The sequence below is a fragment of the Miniopterus schreibersii genome, assembly GCF_964146895.1.
Source record: "Miniopterus schreibersii genome assembly, chromosome: 1".
NCBI classification, from domain to species: domain Eukaryota; kingdom Metazoa; phylum Chordata; class Mammalia; order Chiroptera; family Miniopteridae; genus Miniopterus; species Miniopterus schreibersii.
Genome location: NC_138101.1, coordinates 43,319,214 through 43,338,743, shown reverse-complemented (window position 1 = coordinate 43,338,743; position 19,530 = coordinate 43,319,214). Strand labels below are relative to the sequence as shown.

Genomic DNA, 19,530 nt, shown 5'->3' with positions numbered 1-19,530 from the left:
TTTCCTTTACTTTATCATTTAGAGAGTTGAAGCAAGGTCGTCCATCTAGAAGTGACAGAGCTGAAACTTGAATCCTGGTCCTTCTGGCTTTAGCCCACGTTCTCAGACAGTAAGCTCTCTCTACTTTTTCAATCGCTGTAATGTACGGGAAACAAGACAGCACCCATGTAAGAATGTAGAGATGAGAAAAGGTTTTGGTTTTGCTTTTTTTGTCTTTTTTGTATACGTCTAAAGGTAGGAATGCCTTGAACAAGTTAATACCCTAAGGGGAAAAAGTTCACTGAGAGAAACTGCAAACTGATTCTATTGTTCCACTTTTAGCTTTTGCACTGATCATTACATATAATTCTTAATTACCTATCATGTGATAGGCACTATACAAGAAGCTTATGAGAGAGAGCAAAAAACAGAAACTGTCCTTGCCCTTATAATACTGTCCAGTGGGGGTGGCAGATACTAAGTAAACAATCACAAAGGAGTATATAATAATAAACAGATGAGTTCTATGAAAGAAAAGCACACACTTCTATGAAAACATTTAATAAAAAAAACCTGATCTAGATTGGAGGGGGTCAGGGAAGGCTGCTCTAAAAGAAAGATACCGATGAGCTCAGTGGGGAAGGGAATGGGACATGTTCTGGGCATGGGGAAAAGCAAAGCAAAGGCCTATGGGATGTACTGGAGGAAGTGAAGGAAGGCTAGTGTGGCTGGCTGACAGATAATGAGAGAGGGGTGGAAGATGAAGCTGAGAAGACAGGCTTCATAATCCAACCTAAGAGAAGCCTTCACCAAACTCTGCCTAGAACCACAATAATGAATTTAGTCTTAATCTGAAAAGCTGTTGGCATGGTTTAAGAGCACCACTGAGACACAGGATTGGATCTGCCTTTTCAAAAAGACGCCTCTGGCTCCACTATGGAGACTAGATTAAAGGGAAAACAGAATGGATGCAGGATGATCAGTTAAGAGACTACTGCAGACTCCCATGTTTCTGGCTTGCACAACTGGATGCAATGATGGGTGATGGTACCATACTCAGATTAGGTACACTATAGGGTGAAAGGTATTATGAATTTTGTTCAAAATATGTCTTAAATACCCAAATAGAGATGTTGAGTAGGAAGATGATATGGGTCTAGAATTCAGAAAAGAGATCTGGATTAGAAATATAATTTGGGAACCATTGATGTATATATAATTACTGAAGCATGATCATTGACTACAGTGCCTAAAATATATTTAGTGATAGATGATAGAAGATAGAAAGTGATAAAAGACTGCCTAGGTCTGAATCCTGAAGATATATATCATTTAATTAACAGGGAGGGGAAAGTAGGCCTGCAAAGAAGGAACAGCCAGAGGCAGGAGGAGAACCATGAGCACAATATGACAGAAACCAAAGGAAGAGAACTTCAAGAAGGTGAGGTTTAACAGTCTGAAAGACTGCCAACTGACTCCAATGCACACACTATTAGAATTTAAAGGGACCTAGAAATCATCTGATCCAGCATCCTCTTGTTTCCCAAAGTATGAAATTAAAATTCAGAGAATACCCCAGTTAGCTAGTAGAAACTAGATTAAACCCATAATTCCTAATGCATAGACCAATAAATATTCTTTTTATACACTCATTTGCCTGATGACTAGTACTCAGCTTGGCTTTTCCTTCTTAAATTAAATCACCTCTACTCCTTCAGCTTTTCACAGCATTTCACCAAACCTCTGGCTATTTTAATGCCGTACTTCGGAAGCTTCTCCAAGTCTTTAAGTTACAATCCAACCTAACAGAAGCCTTCACCAAATTCTAAATTAGGGTGCTGATTGATCTAGAGCTGCAGGATATAAACTGCCACCCACTCCGTAATACCCCCCCCCACAAACGCGCACCCTCACCGCCCCTAACCAAAGCTGTTACAGTTACACATCAGGGTCTCAGAATAGCATCCTGCACTCTTTGAAGGAAAGACTGCTTAACTGGGAAATAATTGGAAGAGACACCTGGAACTTACTGTCAAATTGGCATATTCAGTCATCCTCTCTTGCCAGGGTAAAATTAAAAGTTCAGCCTCAGGGAGAGATAAAGGGAGGGGAAGGTAGTAGGAAGGTAAGAACGTGGGGCACAGTTTTCTTTTTTCTATTCAGCAATTTTACATGGTAGAGTTGATTGAAGTAATTATTATGAGTACCCTCTAGTCAATTCTAAGTTATCTTTTGAACAGAGGGAAACATATTCCATAGATAACCAATCCAATGGTGGAAAACTCAAAACTCATTTGTTTTTAGAATATATTTTAATTATTAGGGTAGTAGTGGTGTTTTGAAAATAATCTTAACATCTGAATTTGTCTTATGACTGATAATCTAGGAACCCATAATACTTTAAAAATAAGAACTATCCTGTCAAGACATAGGCTAGAAAGAGCTCTGCAGTCTGTCCCAAACTCTGCTCGCTCTTTACTCCATGCTCCCAATGAAAAACATCACCTTTCAATACCTTAAACACTGGAACCATGTTGGAAGACATGCTTTTTTTGTAAAACTCAATATAGGAGCTGTGTCTACAATTAAAAGTGAACCATTTGGCATGTCTATTAATTCTAGTTTCACTCAATAACTTCTAAGGTGTGTAAATTTAAGCTTTCTCTTTTTTTTAAGTTAATGGGGAAGTTTTAAGATGCATGACACCACTACTTCAGGATCCTGGTCTTGGTGTTTGTATGAAATTCCAAGGCTTTGATTTAAATCTTTCATTGCATTGTGATTTCCTTTTAGGTGTACTGCATTACGTGAAACTTGTCAAATAAATCTTCCTTTTAAAAATTGGAAAGAAAAACAAAGAAAAACATCACCTTTCAAATGGACACATTGTCTCAACACAGCTGCTGGGGCTTTTGGGTGGTTGCTTTTTGGTTTGTTGTTGTATCTATAGACATTCTCGCTGTTTCACACTGTCTATACCAGTCTCTGGGGTAGATAGTTAATCAAGATTTTTTATTTAAGAGGTTTCCTTCCTAAACTTTTGTAGGATTAGAATGAGTGAAGACTTCTCATTTATCAATGAAAGACTTAAATAGACTATATGACAATGCTAATAAAATTTGGAAATAGGTATTTGACTCTATAACTCAAGATTCCTCCATGATTTAATCCTAGTGCACCATTAACATACTGATTATTATATATCCTTTACATACCACCTCAGCATCAACAAACTGGTTCACAAACCAGAAAGACTCCCCTTTCCAATCCAGTAGCACTGCGTGGGATGGGATACTGAGGTTTTCCATTTCTTTATGCCTAGCCTTCATTGTCCATTGCAAATAGCAGGTTTTCCTGAAATTTGAACTGTCCCAATTTACTCTTCTTTGCCCTAGAATAGATTCAGGTACAGGTCTGGAGTGGCTAGTGGCCAGAAATAGAAAGGGAGGAAAGAAGAAAGTTGTGGCAACAACTCTGAAAGATGCTATTATTACACAATGGTTAAGTGCTATGCTGCTCTTGGGCTTAAATTTTAGATACTTTAAAGTTAATTACATTTTGCAAGCCAAAAATTACATTAAAATATTGACTCTACTTGACCTCACTTATTTATGGAAGCTTTAAAAAAATAAAAAATAAAAACAACCAAACTCATAAAGAACAGACTAGTGGTTGTCAGAGGCCTGGGGATAGGGGACAGAATGAGTGAAAGCCAGGTACTCAGTTGGTTAGAGCATCGTCCCAATATGCCAAGGCAGCAGCTTCAATCCCCAGTCAGGTCACATACAAGAATCAACCAGTGAGCCCTGGCTAGTGTGGCTCAATTGATTGGATCAGTGTCCTATGCACCAGAAGGTCACAGGTTCGATTCCCAGTCAGGGCACACACCCAGGCTGTAGGTTCCATCTCTGATCAGGGGTCATATGGGAGGCAGCCAGTCAACGTCGCCCTCTCTCTTTCCTACCCCCCTCTCTAAAATCAATCAATAAAAAATTATTTAAAAGAAAAGTTCTCACAAGAAAAATAATTTACAACTATCTGTGGTGGTATCAAATGTTAACTAGACTTATTGTAGTGATCACTTTGTAATATATACAAATATTGAGTTATGTTGTACCCCTGAAACTAATGTTATATGTTAATTACACCTTAATTAAAAATACATGTTTATTTGAAGGGAAAATAAGACTTTACCTTGTGCAAGACAAATAGAGAGGAGATAGAAGATATATCCGATAAGGTTCCTGCCCTGGAGAGACTTCTCAAGTTTAACAATCTCCATCATCATTTTAACATCTATAGGAAAGTAGGTTCTGATTTTCTAACCAGTAATCCAGATTTCTTGACTATTACTCTATCCATTCATAAATTCTTCTGTAAGATCATGACCACAGTGAAGGCCTTCTAACCAGCAAATTATGTTTAAAAGAAGGCTAACTCACAAGATGTTGATTTTTGAAGAGCAAAACCAATTGTTTATAGTAGAAAAAGTTTGAGATAGCTAAAACAAACAAATCATTCAAAAAATGTAAATCAAGAAGATTTGAAAATTGTAGAAATCAGAATCTTAAAATCCATTTTGTATTGATATTTTAACCAAGGTTGTTCTTTAATATGGGTTTCTGAAAGTTGAATAATGTACATTCCCACTGGAACTATTTTAACACTGAACATACTGTTTGGTAGCTTGTCTCCAATCTATTGTCATCGATACTTGTGTTTATAATTATGGCAATTATATAATTATTCACATACTAGTTATCATTTATCAAGCCTGTTAGGACTATCTAGACCACCACTGAAAATGATACATGGATTGCGCTTCCAAGGCAACAGTATTTTCCTTAGACTTCCAGGCATCTACATAAGGTAAACTGAGTAAAGTTTTAGTGGGTGGTGTTAAAGCTGCACTGCTCCTCATGTGCTGAATTTAGTAAGAGCCACTGTGGTGTGACAAAGAGAGGTGCTGTGGGCTAGGAATCAAAAGGATCTGAGTTCAAGTTCTAATGACATCAGTTTCTATTTGTGCCACCCTAGGCAAGTGACTCATGTCTGAGATTCACTGTTTTCATTTGTAAAAGGGTATCTGTCCTGCCTACCTCACAAAAACTGTATTTTGTGCATCAGACTGTATGATACATTACAATCCATAAAGTCAAAGTGCTAAACAAATGTCAGGGATTGTTAATAAGTCAATTCTCTTTTTGTACCTGTTTTCTCCTTTTTCAAATTAGGATAATTAACTACTCAATAATCACTTTCTGGCCTGTAGCAAGAATTGTAAAATAACTTAATTTGCTTCAAGCTTATGAGTAGGATGATTTCTGAAAAGTTTTGTCCTCTAAAGCTTTACAAGCACCTGAGAAGTTGTTACAGAGAATGGAGGGCTTGGATTGGGGGGAATAACGTGATTTGAATTACATTTCCAGAAATGAAAAAGCATTTGCTAGAGTAGTTTTAGAAATGACTAATGGCTCTGAAGAAATCTTTAGGGTAACCTCAGGTAATTACGCACCTGATTGCCATGCCCAGAGTCACAGTTCAGAACCAGGCTCTATTATACAGATTCTGTATCACAGAAATGTACACTTGAAACACATGTGATCCTATTAACCAATGTCACTCCAATAAATTTAATAAAATTAAAATAAAAAATAAAAAAAGAACCAGGCTTAGTATGGGGCATAATTATGTCCCCCTCCCCCAGTGTGAAGCTAAGTGCTGAGAGCCAGGTATTAAAAGTTTATCAGCACACTACTGCTCTTCTGTCTACTTTTGCATGTTTCTTTTTTCATTAGGCAAGTATTTATTGAGTACCTACTATGGACCAGGCATTGAATAAAAAAGATATCAGCCCTGCTTGTATTATTTTCCCAGAGTTGCCATAAGTAACTACCATAAACTGGTTTGGCTTGAAGCAATAGAAATTTATTCTCTCACAGTTCTGGAGGCTAGAAGACTGAAATCAAGGTGTTGGCAGGACCATGCTCCTTCTGAAATCTGTAAGGGAATCCTTTATTGCCTCTTCCTAGTTTCTGGTGTTTGGCTGGCAATCTGGTATTCCTTGGTTTGCAGCTCATCAACTCTGGTCTCTGCCTCCTACATTACACAGCATTTTCCTTATGTGTCTATGTCTTCACGTGGCCACCTTCTTGTAAGGACACCAGTCATATTGGATTAGGGGCCCACCCTACTCCAGTATGACTCTATCTTTTTTATTTTTTTAATTATGGTGAAAAACAGATACCATAAAATTGACCATATTAACAGTATACTGTTTAGACAACTCTGGTGGAGTGGGTTGTTGAGGGTAGTGGAAGAATTGAGCAAAAAGAGAAAAAAATGCATGGACACGGACAAGTGTGGTGATTGCAGGGGGAGGAGGTGAGGGAAGATAAAAGAGGGTATGGGGGTATCAATGGTGATGGAAAAAAGTAAAATAAAATAAAGAAAAATGAATAAAATTAAAAAAGATAAGTACTAAGAATGATGACAATAAGTGAAGTAAAAAGAATATATTGCAGTTATAAATGCTGAAAATTTTCTAATGAATTAAACTATTACTGGATGCTGTTTTTTTCCTTGGGAGCATATGATTTAATCATAAAGTTTAGTCATTTGTAGCTTCAGATTTGTTTCAAACTACATATTTAATTGAGAATAAGTCCATCAACATTTGGTTTAAGCATTTTTAATTATTTGAAAGTAGTTTGTTTTTATTTACATGTGTATTTATTAGTGAAAATTATGATAGGTAGGGTTTTATATCTCTATGCAACTTTAATGAAGTATCAATAAAAGAAATGAAAAAAGTAAGGATGAAGAAAGAGAAAAGGATTAGGGATGTGAATAAATATTGAAGAAAAAAAAGCAAGAAAAAGGGGGAAGGGAAGACAGTAAGTAAACTAAAAGAACTTGGGGCTTTGGATTTTCCAAAGCAAATATCCGCCTTTAGATTCTTCCCCTGTACCCGTGAATCTGAAGGCAAGAGAAAAAAAGGCACTATCGCTGTTTACAAATTTTAATTCAAAACATAGGGAGAAATGCTCTAACTATGGAAAAAGACAGACAAAGGTTGCTTCTGCAACAAAGACTACATGCTTCCTGTGTTTGTAGTGTGTGAGTATATATAAATAGGTAGGAAATTCCTGCTCTTTTTCTCACCTTTTAAATAACTAGTTTCTCTTTTTTCTTTTTTTGCCCAAGATAACAAAAAGATAGAAATGAATTTCTCTATACAGATGTATCAGCAATGATGGATTCCTAGAATTATAAACCTTACTGAGTCAGTAACTGTTAATATATGCATTTTATCTACTTTCTGTATGACTTAAGACGGAATCTTTCTTTAGAGCAATATATACCCTATAGAAACCTCTACTTCTGGCAGTTACAGGAAACTTAGGTTCAGTCTCCACATTATCTGGTAACTCATTCAGACTCCCAAAGCTCCCATCTACAATATTCCACACATCATAATCTTTCTTCGATTATAAAGAATACAAACCCAAATACAATTTGAACAATACAAAGCCATTATTACAATGGCTACCAATTTGGGTTTAAAAATTAATAAATAAAATCTGTAATCTTGATACTAAGATGAAAAAGGTATTCACACTAATCAAACATTCATGAGAGTGACAGCAGAACTTCTTGGCCAAATTCTAAAGGAAGTTTGATTCTATTTAATCTTATTGTATACTCTATACCTGGTAGTTACGCGTAATTAGCACTTTATAATAAAGGTTTCCACTCTGACCAACTTAGCTGGGATTCCCTAGTTTCCAGCACAACTATCTACCTACAATAGTCAGCATGCTGTGAGAAGCTTCTGGAGAACAAAACATTGCAACAGCAGAGCTTTAAATATTATGGATAAAAACCAAACTGGGCTCTAGCCCACTGCCTAGAGCATTGGCCCGCAAACTGAAGGGTCCCAGGTTCAATTCCAGGCAAGGGCATGTACCCCGGTTGCAGGCTTGATCCCTGGCCCCAGTCAGGGCTTGTGCAGGAGGCAACCAGTAGATGTGTGTCTCTCACACCAATGTTTCTCTCTGTCTTTCTCTTCCTTCCTCTCTTTCTGAAAAGCAATGGAAAAAATATCCTTGGTGAGGATTTTTAAAAAATTAAAATAAATAAAATATTCATTATTTTCTACTAAGGTGATTTTTTCATGACAGCACCTATACTTCAAGTTCCCTATGAGCTAACACTATTTTAGCAGGCTAGCATAGAAATCTAACTAACCTGTTTTATTTTCTATGGAGAAATGTATTATGGGTCTCAATTTGAGATGTCAGAAATACATCTCTTTCTCTTATTTATCTGTCCCCAATCCGATAGACAACAGAAACTCTCCCTCTTTCCTGGTCTATCTAAACAACTAATACCCCACTACTCTGTTGCTGCGAAACCATAATGCTGGTTCTTGGCAATTTCCAGGCCCACTCCCCTCATACTCTAAAACTGCTTCTCTTTTCTTTTTTCTAACTCTTGAATCTCTGACAACTGGAGGACTATTTCTGAAGCCCTCAGTTTTGGCAATATATTTACATGCCTCTCTGGCTTTCCTGACTAAGCTCTGGACTCTACACATTCTTCAGAATTTGGGAAGACTCCACAGGTATAAGTAAAGGTCTCCCTCCACTGGTTTCTTACAGAACTCCATCTACTAGCTGGGCTGATCCCTGACATCCTTCCAAATATGTAAAATCAAATTTCAATGGTTCTGGAAGGGAAGGGGCTTGGCATGAAAGATGTAGCAACTAGGGCTACTGTTGAGAATGCAGAATGTACAGATTTAGAATATAGGCTAGAGAAAGGGAGAAAGGCAGTGTGATGGAGGGAAGGGAATAAGGGAGCAGCCCTGTCACTAATGTCCTACAGCAGTTTCTTTTCCTTCCCTGTTCCCCTGGGAGGAGGTCCATCCCAGGGATAGGGATCGACCTGCTGGCTGCCTACTGTTGCCTCAGACCCGAGTTTCTGTCCACCGCACCAAACTGTAGAAAGAACACAGGTTCTTCACTTTTTCCTCTATCACTGGAATAAGCATCAATTGTTCTTAAGTTTTCTAAGGGTTACAACTGCTAGTCAAGATGGGAAAATAGAGGATAAACATTACTAAAAAAAAGAACAAGTTTTAAGAAGTCTCACATTAATCATTCTCCTGGTATTCAATGAAATATAAATTAAATCGGGCTCTGGATTTTCTCAAGCTTTAATAATTGCTTTCTCACCAGGGCCCTCAGATTCTCTTTATCCCAAGTTACTCCATACTTACGTCTTCTACTCCAATCTTTTTTTGAGTTTTCTATTTTTCAGGGATCCTCGGGTCTGGGAGTTATACAGTCAGACCCCTGAGATGGCCTTTCACTCCCCAGTTTTCATCACAGAAGACAGGAACTTGAGTGTGCTTTTGCTGTTGCTGTCCCCTGACTCTGCTACTTACTAAATGTATTAAATGATTTAGGGGAAGAGTTCCATAATCTCTTGAAGCCTCATGTTCTTCTTTAAAAAAAGAACAGTGGTTCCCTTGCTTACAGAATTATTTTGAGAACTACTGAGACACTATGTACAACATTTGGCATGTGGCAGGCATCCAAACAAACAATGGCAATTCCTATGGTCCCCATCACCCATCCTGCTACCACCATATACCCAGCCCCCAACTGGTAAAGATGCAAGGTGAGAGACAGGAAGCCAGAGCTGAGCCATGAACCACGTTTCCCTGACCACATCTCTTACTGCTCACCTACCCACACATTAAACATAGAACAGGGAAGCAAAAAATACAGAAAGTCAGTCAGTTTGTGTATGATTTTAAGGTGGAATCAGGAAGTTAGGAAGACCTTAGAAATAGGAAAATGAGAAGAATGTTTTGTGGGCTTTTTATTAAAAATGAAAACAGCATTTAGCATAATGTACAAAATAAAAATAATATAAAGCCTATCTAAATATTTAAAGGAGTTTCTCTTGTTTTGAATCCAAAAGAAAGTCAGTCATAAGTATCAAGATAATATAATATTTGTAACAAAAAATGTTCTTCCAATTCTATTTTTTCACATTCCTAACTATATTTCCTATTTAAAACATTACATTTAGTTAACCCTTAGTTCATACTGGCAAGCTGTGGTACTGAAATATTCCATATAAATCGACATTTTACTTTATTAAAAAAAGCATACAAGTAAAATCCAATGCAGCTTCATACCTTACATACATAGCTCCTCTAACAGTCACATGCAGGACACATCTCTCCAGGCAAGATCCCTTTGTGCATTACTCTCTAACTAGCCCTGAAATCGTATCAGCCAGATCTTTTCCCCCCTCTTCCAGCTTCTTAGTAGAGGTAATAAACTACAGATAAGTGAGGCTTCTGCACAATTTTCCCTCTTCTTACTGAATCAAGCTTCCTTCAATTAGTAGTTTATAAAGTTGCTCGCTGCTAATCTCTCACATGTTTTTATCCCCTAACAATAGGCATGTTGTTCCCCAACTTGGAAAATTAACATTAACATCCTCATTGATTTGGCAGTTGTCGATGGCAGTCATTTTCCAGGCAGCCAACTTAAGGCCATGCACAGAGCTGCCTTTGTTGTGAGAAAAAAGATTTCTCTGAAGTTTATGGTGATGTTGAAGCTATTTTGTACAACCCACTGCTCCTGGCTCAAATACATGCAAATAGCAGCAAATCTTCCATGAATAGTAGTATAGAGGGCGTTGAAAAGAGGGTTAATCTACTCAACAAGGTAACAGACTTGATAGTTTCTTCTGTGTTCTAAATTTTAACATATGAAGTTTTAAAATTTTACCAAAAATTCTAAAGTAAAGCAATTCATTTTCAAACCCATGTTCCTTTTTTCTCCTCTAAATTATTGTGAAAAGAAATCAAGTAGCTTTTCTTTGACATTTGTTAATTATATTCTAATAAAATCAACTTGGCAGTGTTCACTAGGCAAAATGTAACATTCCAAGGCAAGTACACTGGTTCTAGATAAAAGAACTATATTTATATACTGTGTTTTTCCAGGTTGGAAAAAAAAGGGTGTAATGATTATTTGATAGCACTCCTTCCAAAAAGGTACATTAAGTTTTCTTTTCAGAAGAGGAATGGCAGATTGAAATCATAACTAATTTCCAAGAAAATGAAAGAGTTGTAGTTCAGGAAATCACTGGCAGCTTCGCTTAGCTGTTCTCTCTCCTTTGCAAGAAATTAAGACAATGGAAAACTATCCAAATCCAGGAACAAGATACAGATAGCCTGCATCTGATCAGCATGAACAGGCAGAGTTAAAAAGCAAAGTAAATTGAATTGTCAGTAACTATTTTTCACATCTGCAATCACTGGGAGCTAAAAGCTTATTTCTTCTCTTTGTGCTCATCTTTCAGAGCACAGATATCTGTCTTTTAACATCAGAAATCTGGTAGAGTTCAGTAATCTTTCATATAAGGTATGCCAAGGTTCTGATTTCATTCCTTCTGGCCTTCTCAAGGCGAGGAAAGGTAGATGGCTGGCAGTGGCCCTCTCAGGCATGGGGCGATCAGTAGAGTGATGGTGGCCACGGAAAACTGGCCCTTCTTTTGTGCATCCAGTTGAGACTACAATGTTTGGGGTAGCACATATCAAGGATGAAGTCGTTCTTATGAAATGTGAGCTCTGGTACATATCTCATTCTCAAATACCAGACTGTATTAGCAGGGTACTGCTTTTGCAAATTTCTTATGTTAAAGTCCAAGAAACAGATCAAATATACACTCAGAAACATCTTAATCCAAAATGCACTCTCTTTGGAATGTTTTCAAATAGCAACGAAATATGCACAATTAATTAATGCCTTAATGATTTTTTAAACTGTTCTTACAACTTTTTCCAAGTCTTTTGAAAACACACACCCTTGCCCAGGGCCTAATGTCTGCCTTGGATATATCCTGCAGGATTTGTCTGATTTGGGGGAAGAGTATTTAGATGTTATAAGAAATCACAGACATACTATTCCATTTAGGGTTCCTAAAAATTTCCACTGGCAGCTCACTAAATGTCTTAATCTCTTTATGAAAGAGCATAGAGTACTATATTACTGTACTTTTAAGAGTTAAGGATGCTACCTCAACCTGTTCAGTCTATTTATATTATTTTAGGTGCCTATCACACATATGACAACCTCTTCCCTAGGAGTGAGTCATCTGCCTTCTAATTAAACAAAACAATAGGATTTTGTTATGTAATACTGATTTATAACAAATAGGAATGCTAGTTTTTCTTTTCTAACCACTTTTTACTAATTTAACTAGACAAAATATCCTTGATATTACTTTATATATTTGTAGTCAACATATTTTTCATAATCTTAGTGAATAGTGGGTTGGAAATTGGATCTTTAAGTATTTTGCATTAATCTCTTCCCACTTGAAAATACTTTTACACACTTGAAAACATTTGAAAAGTCTACAGTAATTGGATAATTTGAGATCATAACTAAAACTTCAAATGAATCACAAATTATAGCTGCAAGGGTCTTTGGTGATTAATTATAGAAACTAGGTTTCCTGGCATTCTTTAAATTCAAGGGGAAACTTGTTTGAGTGGGTTAACCTGAAACAGTCCAATTCCAGAAACAACAAGAAAATAAGCAAACACTAATAAAAGACAGAGTGCAATTTAATCTTTTTCCTGCTTAATCCAAGAGAAGAGAGAAGAACAAAAGGACTAGAGAGACTTAGAAAAGTTTCTAAAACAAAACAAAAAGCACAGTATCTCTCCTCTCCATCCCCATCTTTATTTAAAATTAAGTAAAGTGTCAAGGCAGTATAATATGTTAAATGTCAAATGAATAACTAGACCTACACTATCCAATATCGTAGCCACTAACCAAGTAGCTACTGAGCATTTGAAATGTTGCTTGTTCAATCTGAAGACATAGAACTAAAATAATCTCATTTAATATTTTTATATTGATTGCACATTGAAATGATATTTTTTTCATGTTTTGGATTAAATATATTATTAAAATTAATTTCATGTGCTTGTTTTACTCTTTAAATGTGGCTACTAGAATATTTAAAATTAAATATGTGGCTCACATTAGGCTCACATTATATTTTTTACTGTATAAAGCTAGACAAGACAGTAAGTACTACGAAGCCAGAAGAAGAAATCACTATGTCTTGAAGAGCATGAAGATACCACACTGAAAGGAAGGAAAGGAGAAAAAAACAGGAACCATATTATATGAAAAGAAAGAAGAGGGATCCTCAAGATCACTAGATGAGGGGATATTCTGAAAGAAATTATTCCTCCTCACGTGACAGTAGAAAGTCACAGTCCTGAAAATACACATATACAGAAACGGGAGAAATCAGGCAGCCTATCTTCCACAATGAGTTAGTTAGAAAGCTGCAAGACTTGCAGGACACAAAAAGGAACTTGGTTGTTTTTGTTCACTGCTCTATCTTCAGTACTCAAGAGTGTCAGGCATGTAAGAGACACCTAAAATAAATATTTGTTAAATGAATGAATGAGCTAATTAACTACTCTAGCAAACGGTGGTGCTTTCCTGTAAACTTTAAGGCGGGGACACTAGGAGAGGCAGTAAAGAGGGAGAGCGTTAAGAAAGGAGAATGCATCCAGCCATATTAGTACCTGCCAGAGCTAATTAGGCTCACTTCTTGTATCGTTCAAGAAAATGAGGTGAAAAGATTAAAATACAAAACCAGTCTCTCTCCCAACTCTGCATAATTTTGGATCTATTACCTGAGGACTTGAAGTGAAGGAATACACCTCCCTCAGCATCGAAACCGCAATTCCGCTCGGAGGAAAAGCAGACAAGGCTGCATCCACAAGGGTAGGAATAGCCCCATCTTCCAGGGTCATACACAAACGGCAGCAGCACCCCCCCTAGAGACGACGAGTGGTCTTCCTCACACGAAGAGGAAGGGTTTTTTCCTTCTCCCTGTCTTCTCCCCTATTTCCTCCTAGAATATCTGGAAATACACCCTGACATACAGAAAAATTAGAGACCTGGCATAGTCTGATATGGAAATGGTTAGGTGAAAAATATGCGTGTATACCCAAAGGGTAGAGAAAACTAGTTTCTGTTGGTTTTACTATATTATGTACTACAATTGTAGTAATGGACAACCATAAAACAACATACACAGAGCTCTGAACGAGAAAATTCTGACCCACAAGTTTTCTACCCAGCTAAATAGTAATTCACACATGAAGGCAAAAGGAAGAGAGTTTGTACACGTTTTACGAAAATTTGAATTATGTCTATTTAAAACATATGACAGACTATTCATCAAGTCCTAGTTTATGCATACAATTCTTTAAAAGATTACTAACAGCCCGGCCGGGTGTGGCTCAGCGGTTGAGCGTCGACCTGGGATCCAGGCGATCGGGGTTCGATTCCTGGTCAGGGCACATGCCCAGTTGCGGGCTCGATCAATGACTCTCTCATCATTGATGTTTCTGCCTCTCTCCCTCTCCTTTCCTCTCTCTGAAATCAATAAAAATATTTTTTTTTTTTAAAAAAGAAAAGATTACTAACAAAATATAAAACTATGTATTCCTTTCAAATCACATAAGAAAAATGTTAAAGAAAATATATTTAATGTTGGGAAGAAAGCAAAGAAAACAGAAGACGGAAAAGAAGACAGAAAAGAAATAGAAAACATTTTAAAATCTTTCAGATTACCAATTATCCAGTAAATACATTTACCAATTAAAAATCCCTTGGATATGATTTTTTTAAGTGTCTACAAGTGACACATTTAAAACAAATAGAAAGTTTAAGAGGAAAAGGTAAAGATAAAAAGAAAACAGACTTGCCCATCCGGGCATGGCTCAGTAGTTGAGTGTCGACCTAGGATCCAGGAGATCGAGGTTCGATTCCCCATCAGGGCACATGCCCGGGCTTTCTGGCTTGATCCCCAGTAGGGGGAGTGCAGGAAGCAGCTGATCAATGACCCTCTCCCTTCCTCTCTCTGAAATCAATAAAGATATATTAAAAGAAAACAGGTTTTACATCAAAGTAGAACCCAAGACATAAAAACATTACATGAGAAAAGAAGATTGTTTTTTTAAATCCACAACTCATACAACTTCATGTGCTAAATAACAGTGCTAAAACATATACAATGTAAAAACTGTTAAATATGTAAAAAGAAATGGCTATAAATTTAGAAGTATAGGAAGGCTTTTTAGACATGCAATTATAGTTGGCAAAAATATAAATAAGGTTAAATAAAAGTCATTTAATGTCAAATAATATAAAACGTGTATAACTGATAAGAGTTTTAACTTAAAAACAAAAGTAAAATGATAAAAATTGGGTTTTTTAAGAATGTTCTTTTGTATAGTTATGTGAAGGATAAGAGTGAAAGGACTGAAAATAGGAAGACAATCTTCCTGAATAAAAGAATGAATGGTAATCAAAATTCCACTGCCCAGGGTAGTCCAATAATTAAATACATTTCTAGGAAATGTCACCTTAAGAAGGCTTATTCCCATCTGGATGTACAGTTGTTTAATCTTTATAGTAAGAAGTACTTTCACATTAGTATTACTTTCACCACTGTAACAGATAGGAAGGACAGTGATATTTAGATAGGAACAAAAGAGAAACTCTTAGAAGCTAGAAAGGAGCATGACTCAAGGAGGGAAATTCCTATTGTTGGTGTATAAAATTCTCTATATATGCCAACTAAGAATTCGCTTCCACATTCAGCCTTTCTACTCCTTCCAAGAGACCAAAGCTGAAGAAGCAGCAACAAACATGAATGTGAAGAGCATGACTATAGTCTTGGCTGTGATACTCTGTGCTACAGCTGTTCAAGGTATATGGTACTTTTTACTTCTCAGCCTATAAATCTCTTTTCTAATTTGTCAAATGTCTTTTCTTCCACTTTTATACCAAAAGATATACTAAATTTTTATTTAACCTCACACATCAGAAGTTACTGCAGCTTTGACAGAGAATGTAAGAAATGTGTGAGGCATTAAGAGATGATTATTGAAACTAGAGATGATAAACTTCATAGAACTGTTTTATTTGTCTACAATATCTGGTAAAAGCCTTCAGCAATCATTTAAAATGTCTGTTAAAAAGAGTTTTGAGAGATAATGTTACTAGCTTCCTAGAAAAATTCTTGAGCACATAAATAAGAGACAAATATGCTTGCTCTCTAATAAACTTCTTCCATACTTTCCTCTATTCTTTAATGATCTACTTACACATTTGAAGAGAAAATCATTAACATATTACTAAAGCTCCTTTCCCAGTAACAGCAGTGCCAAGTGCTATTTGACAAATTACCATCTTTATCCTTAATGGAAATCTGGCTCCCATTCTTCACCAGGGTTATAAACCAGTCATCTGCTGCAATCAGAACCATTAATAATGGATGCTATGATCCATTTTAGGTTTCCCAATGTTCAAAGCGGGACGTTGTCTTTGCATAGGCCCTGGAGTAAAGGCAGTTAAAGTGGCAGATATTGAGAAAATCTCTGTAATTTACCCAAGTAACAACTGTGACAAAACAGAAGTGATGTAAGTAATGGAATTATTAAAGATGACAATGGTAGAGGCATTTGGGTTTTTTTTTGCTTATGCTTTTCCATCTAAAATTTAAGACTGTTTTGGATCTTCCCTTAATAGTATCACCTTGAAAGCACATAAAGGACAAAGATGCCTAAATCCCAGATCAAAACAAGCAAACATTATAAAAAAGGTAGGTTACCAGATTACTTCTGTTTTATAATGTTTTATCCATGACAGATCTTTTGAAAAAATAGACAACTGCAGAAAAGATTCTATGATCTTGTGTGAAGTGTTTTGATAAGGGGTCTTTGGTTATAGTTTTTCTTTCTTGCTATATGTTTTTATAGGTCAACTCTTAATCACTGAGAAACAAGAACATCCCAAGCTTATAGAATTCTAATTTTCTCATTACAGGAAGTTGAAAGAATGAATTTCTTAAAACATCAAAATATCTGAAGCCCTGGAAAAAAGGATATGAAAACTCAGAACAAGTCTAACTGTGACGATGAAATGACAAGAATTCTGTAATACGCAAATGACTTTCCGCTGCCTATTGCAATGCACATTCATGCATTTGCAGGTTAGGGAACTGTCTAGAAAATTTGATGTTTATAATTATTCTGTTGTGACAATGAAAACATTTCTGTCTTTCTAAGTTATCTGTCTGTACTTGATTTATATTCCATATTACAATTTGCAGTTATAATGGAGACATTATTACTGAAGTCAAGATCATATGAGTCAAAAGCATCCATGTATATAAGAAATATTCCCCTCAAATTTTTAATGCAAATCCACATTTCTTTTCCCAAAAACCACACAGCACATATATATCTAGGGAAAAAGTTCTTATATATCATCTTGTTTTATAAAAAGGCTGTAATTCATGAAATGTACTATGAAAAAAACCTATAAGCTAAGGGAAACTGGTAAGAAGGCAAATATTTCATAACTGAATTAGCAGCTCTGGTCTTAATTTGATTTTAACAACTTTGTTTCTCATTGATATGTTTTAAAGTAAGGAGGATATGTATGTTTACTGAGCATTTGGATTTTATCTATTTTTATAAATTACAGCAATATTTTGGATACATTTTAAATATAAAATGTTTTTGTCTACCAAAAAAAATGTTGAAAAAGAAATATATGTGCATATGTGGTAATCACCTTTACTTTCTGTGATTCTTTTTCTTAGGAAAATATATAATCTTATCTTTTTAAGTCATGCCTATACTTAACAATTTAGGGATATCAAAATGATTTTTTCTAATAAAGTACCACAACTTCTTTTATATTGATGGGTATAGGATAGCCAACAATTAACATTTACAGCACACAGAGATAGTATTTGGACAACAATATAACAATGAGGGGTTCTGAGGTCTCTGCTCTAGTGGGAGATTGTGACCTGAGGGGTCTGGAAAAGGAGATTGCTCTGAAATTCCAAAGGTGTGTTATCTTAGATGCAAAGACAAAAGAGATGCTCAGTTGAGGTAAAGATTGACCTTTGTCAAGGGAGATACAGGCCTAGGACATGACTACACACGAGAACTCACTTTTAGTTAGGAAGTTTTCATCTCAGACCATCCTATGTAGTTACTTTAGGTCTCTAAGTTTGTAAGGCCCTCTACGCAGATCTCCTCTAAGCTTGTCAGATTTAGTATGTGGCCCCTTTTTTGTCAACACTTTGTAATATAGAAACAATCATGTGTCTTCCAAAAATTTGATATGCCTGTAACAACTTCACCTTGTTTTTCAAAAAGCATACAGCTACCTGTCATCACACAGAATTGTTTAGAAATATATTTTAATGGGTAGCTGTGAAGGAAAAATTGTTTCTTTTTTTAAGGGGTCTTCCTAAATCCAAAACCCCTTCTTACTTGGGGCAAATTCCTTATTATGTGAGTCTTGGTGGGAGGCAAAAAAGGAGAAGCCAAAGGAAGATCTTTCCTGGTAGCCAGAACAAGGTCTTAGCCAGGCCACTCCTACCCTAGACTTTGAACTCCAGCTAACACCTCAAGTAACCTATCAGTAAGAAAATTACTTAACCTGGCAGTAGTAACAGTGTAAGTCCTAACACATGTTTGTGTAGCATGACTAGCCAGTCTTTCTTGCCACCTAGCTCCCTTAGGTTTTTATCCATTTCCAAGCCTGATTCTTCAGTCTTCCTTTGGATTCTTCAACTACCAATTAAATTCCTTTTCTGCTGAAGTTAGCCAGAGTTGATTTCTCTGCATGACCAAAAACCTTAGCTGAGACAGCATTCTTTATATAGATACCTATACATTTGAAAAATAAAAATATTTGTTACAGAATTACCAAAAAAGGGTTTCTCTGCTTATTTGAAAAAAAAAAGAACAATTTTACAATATGGAACAATCTTGAAAACTTTATGCTAAGTGAAAAAAGCCAATTACAAAAGGCTGCATGTTTATGATTCCGTTATACACAATGTCCAGAATAGGCAAACCTAGAGACAGAAAGTAGGGTAGTTATTGCCTAGGGATAAGAGATAATAATAAGTGACTGCTAATAGATACGGGGCTTCTTTTGGGGGTGATAAAAATGTTCCAGCCCTGGCGGGGTGGCTCAGTTAATTAGAGTGTCATACCATACACCAAAAGGTTGTGGGTTCGATTCCCAGGCACATACCTAAGTTGATGTGTCTCTCTCACATCGATGTTTCTTCCCCCACCATCCCCTTTTCTCCCCCCCATTCTAAAAAAAAAAAAAAAATCAATGGAAAAAATATCCTCGGGTGAGGATTAAAAAAAAAGAGAGAGAAAGAACAATTTTAATGTACCTTGTATGTATCCTTCCCATTGATATCAAAGAGCCAACCATAAAGCAGATCAGAACTGACAGAAAAGTAAACAGCAGAGGGGGATGCCTGGAACCTAACAGGCCCTCTCACTGACTGGCTTTTTGACGGGTGCCTAAAAGCAATAATAAGAAGCCAAAATGTTATCCAGGGGATTTATATATAAGTTTATATAACCTGTATCAT

At 36.3% G+C, this 19,530-nt stretch overlaps 2 protein-coding genes across 9 annotated transcripts in view; one reads left to right on the top strand and one right to left on the bottom strand.

Annotated features, from left to right (window-relative positions):
- Positions 1 to 19,530, bottom strand: part of ART3 (ADP-ribosyltransferase 3 (inactive)) — a 108,174-nt gene that overhangs the window by 36,311 nt on the left and 52,333 nt on the right. Inside the window, exon 1 of one of the 8 annotated variants that reach the window (XM_081158339.1) lies at positions 10,193 to 10,387. The exons of 4 other annotated variants lie outside the window; for them this stretch is intronic. The gene's annotated coding sequence lies outside the window, so the exon portion shown is untranslated. Of the gene's footprint in view, positions 1 to 9,262; positions 9,503 to 10,192; positions 10,388 to 19,530 lie in introns of those variants that run through there. 3 more of the 8 variants (XM_081158334.1, XM_081158340.1, XM_081158333.1) reach the window with 3 other exon arrangements.
- Positions 15,759 to 17,009, top strand: CXCL11 (C-X-C motif chemokine ligand 11; the record flags this gene model as incomplete). Its single annotated transcript, XM_081150559.1, has 4 exons — positions 15,759 to 15,819; positions 16,406 to 16,532; positions 16,641 to 16,713; positions 16,938 to 17,009. 4 exons carry the CDS (start codon positions 15,759 to 15,761, stop codon positions 16,977 to 16,979), a joined length of 303 nt encoding a protein of 100 aa, XP_081006685.1. The 3' UTR covers positions 16,980 to 17,009.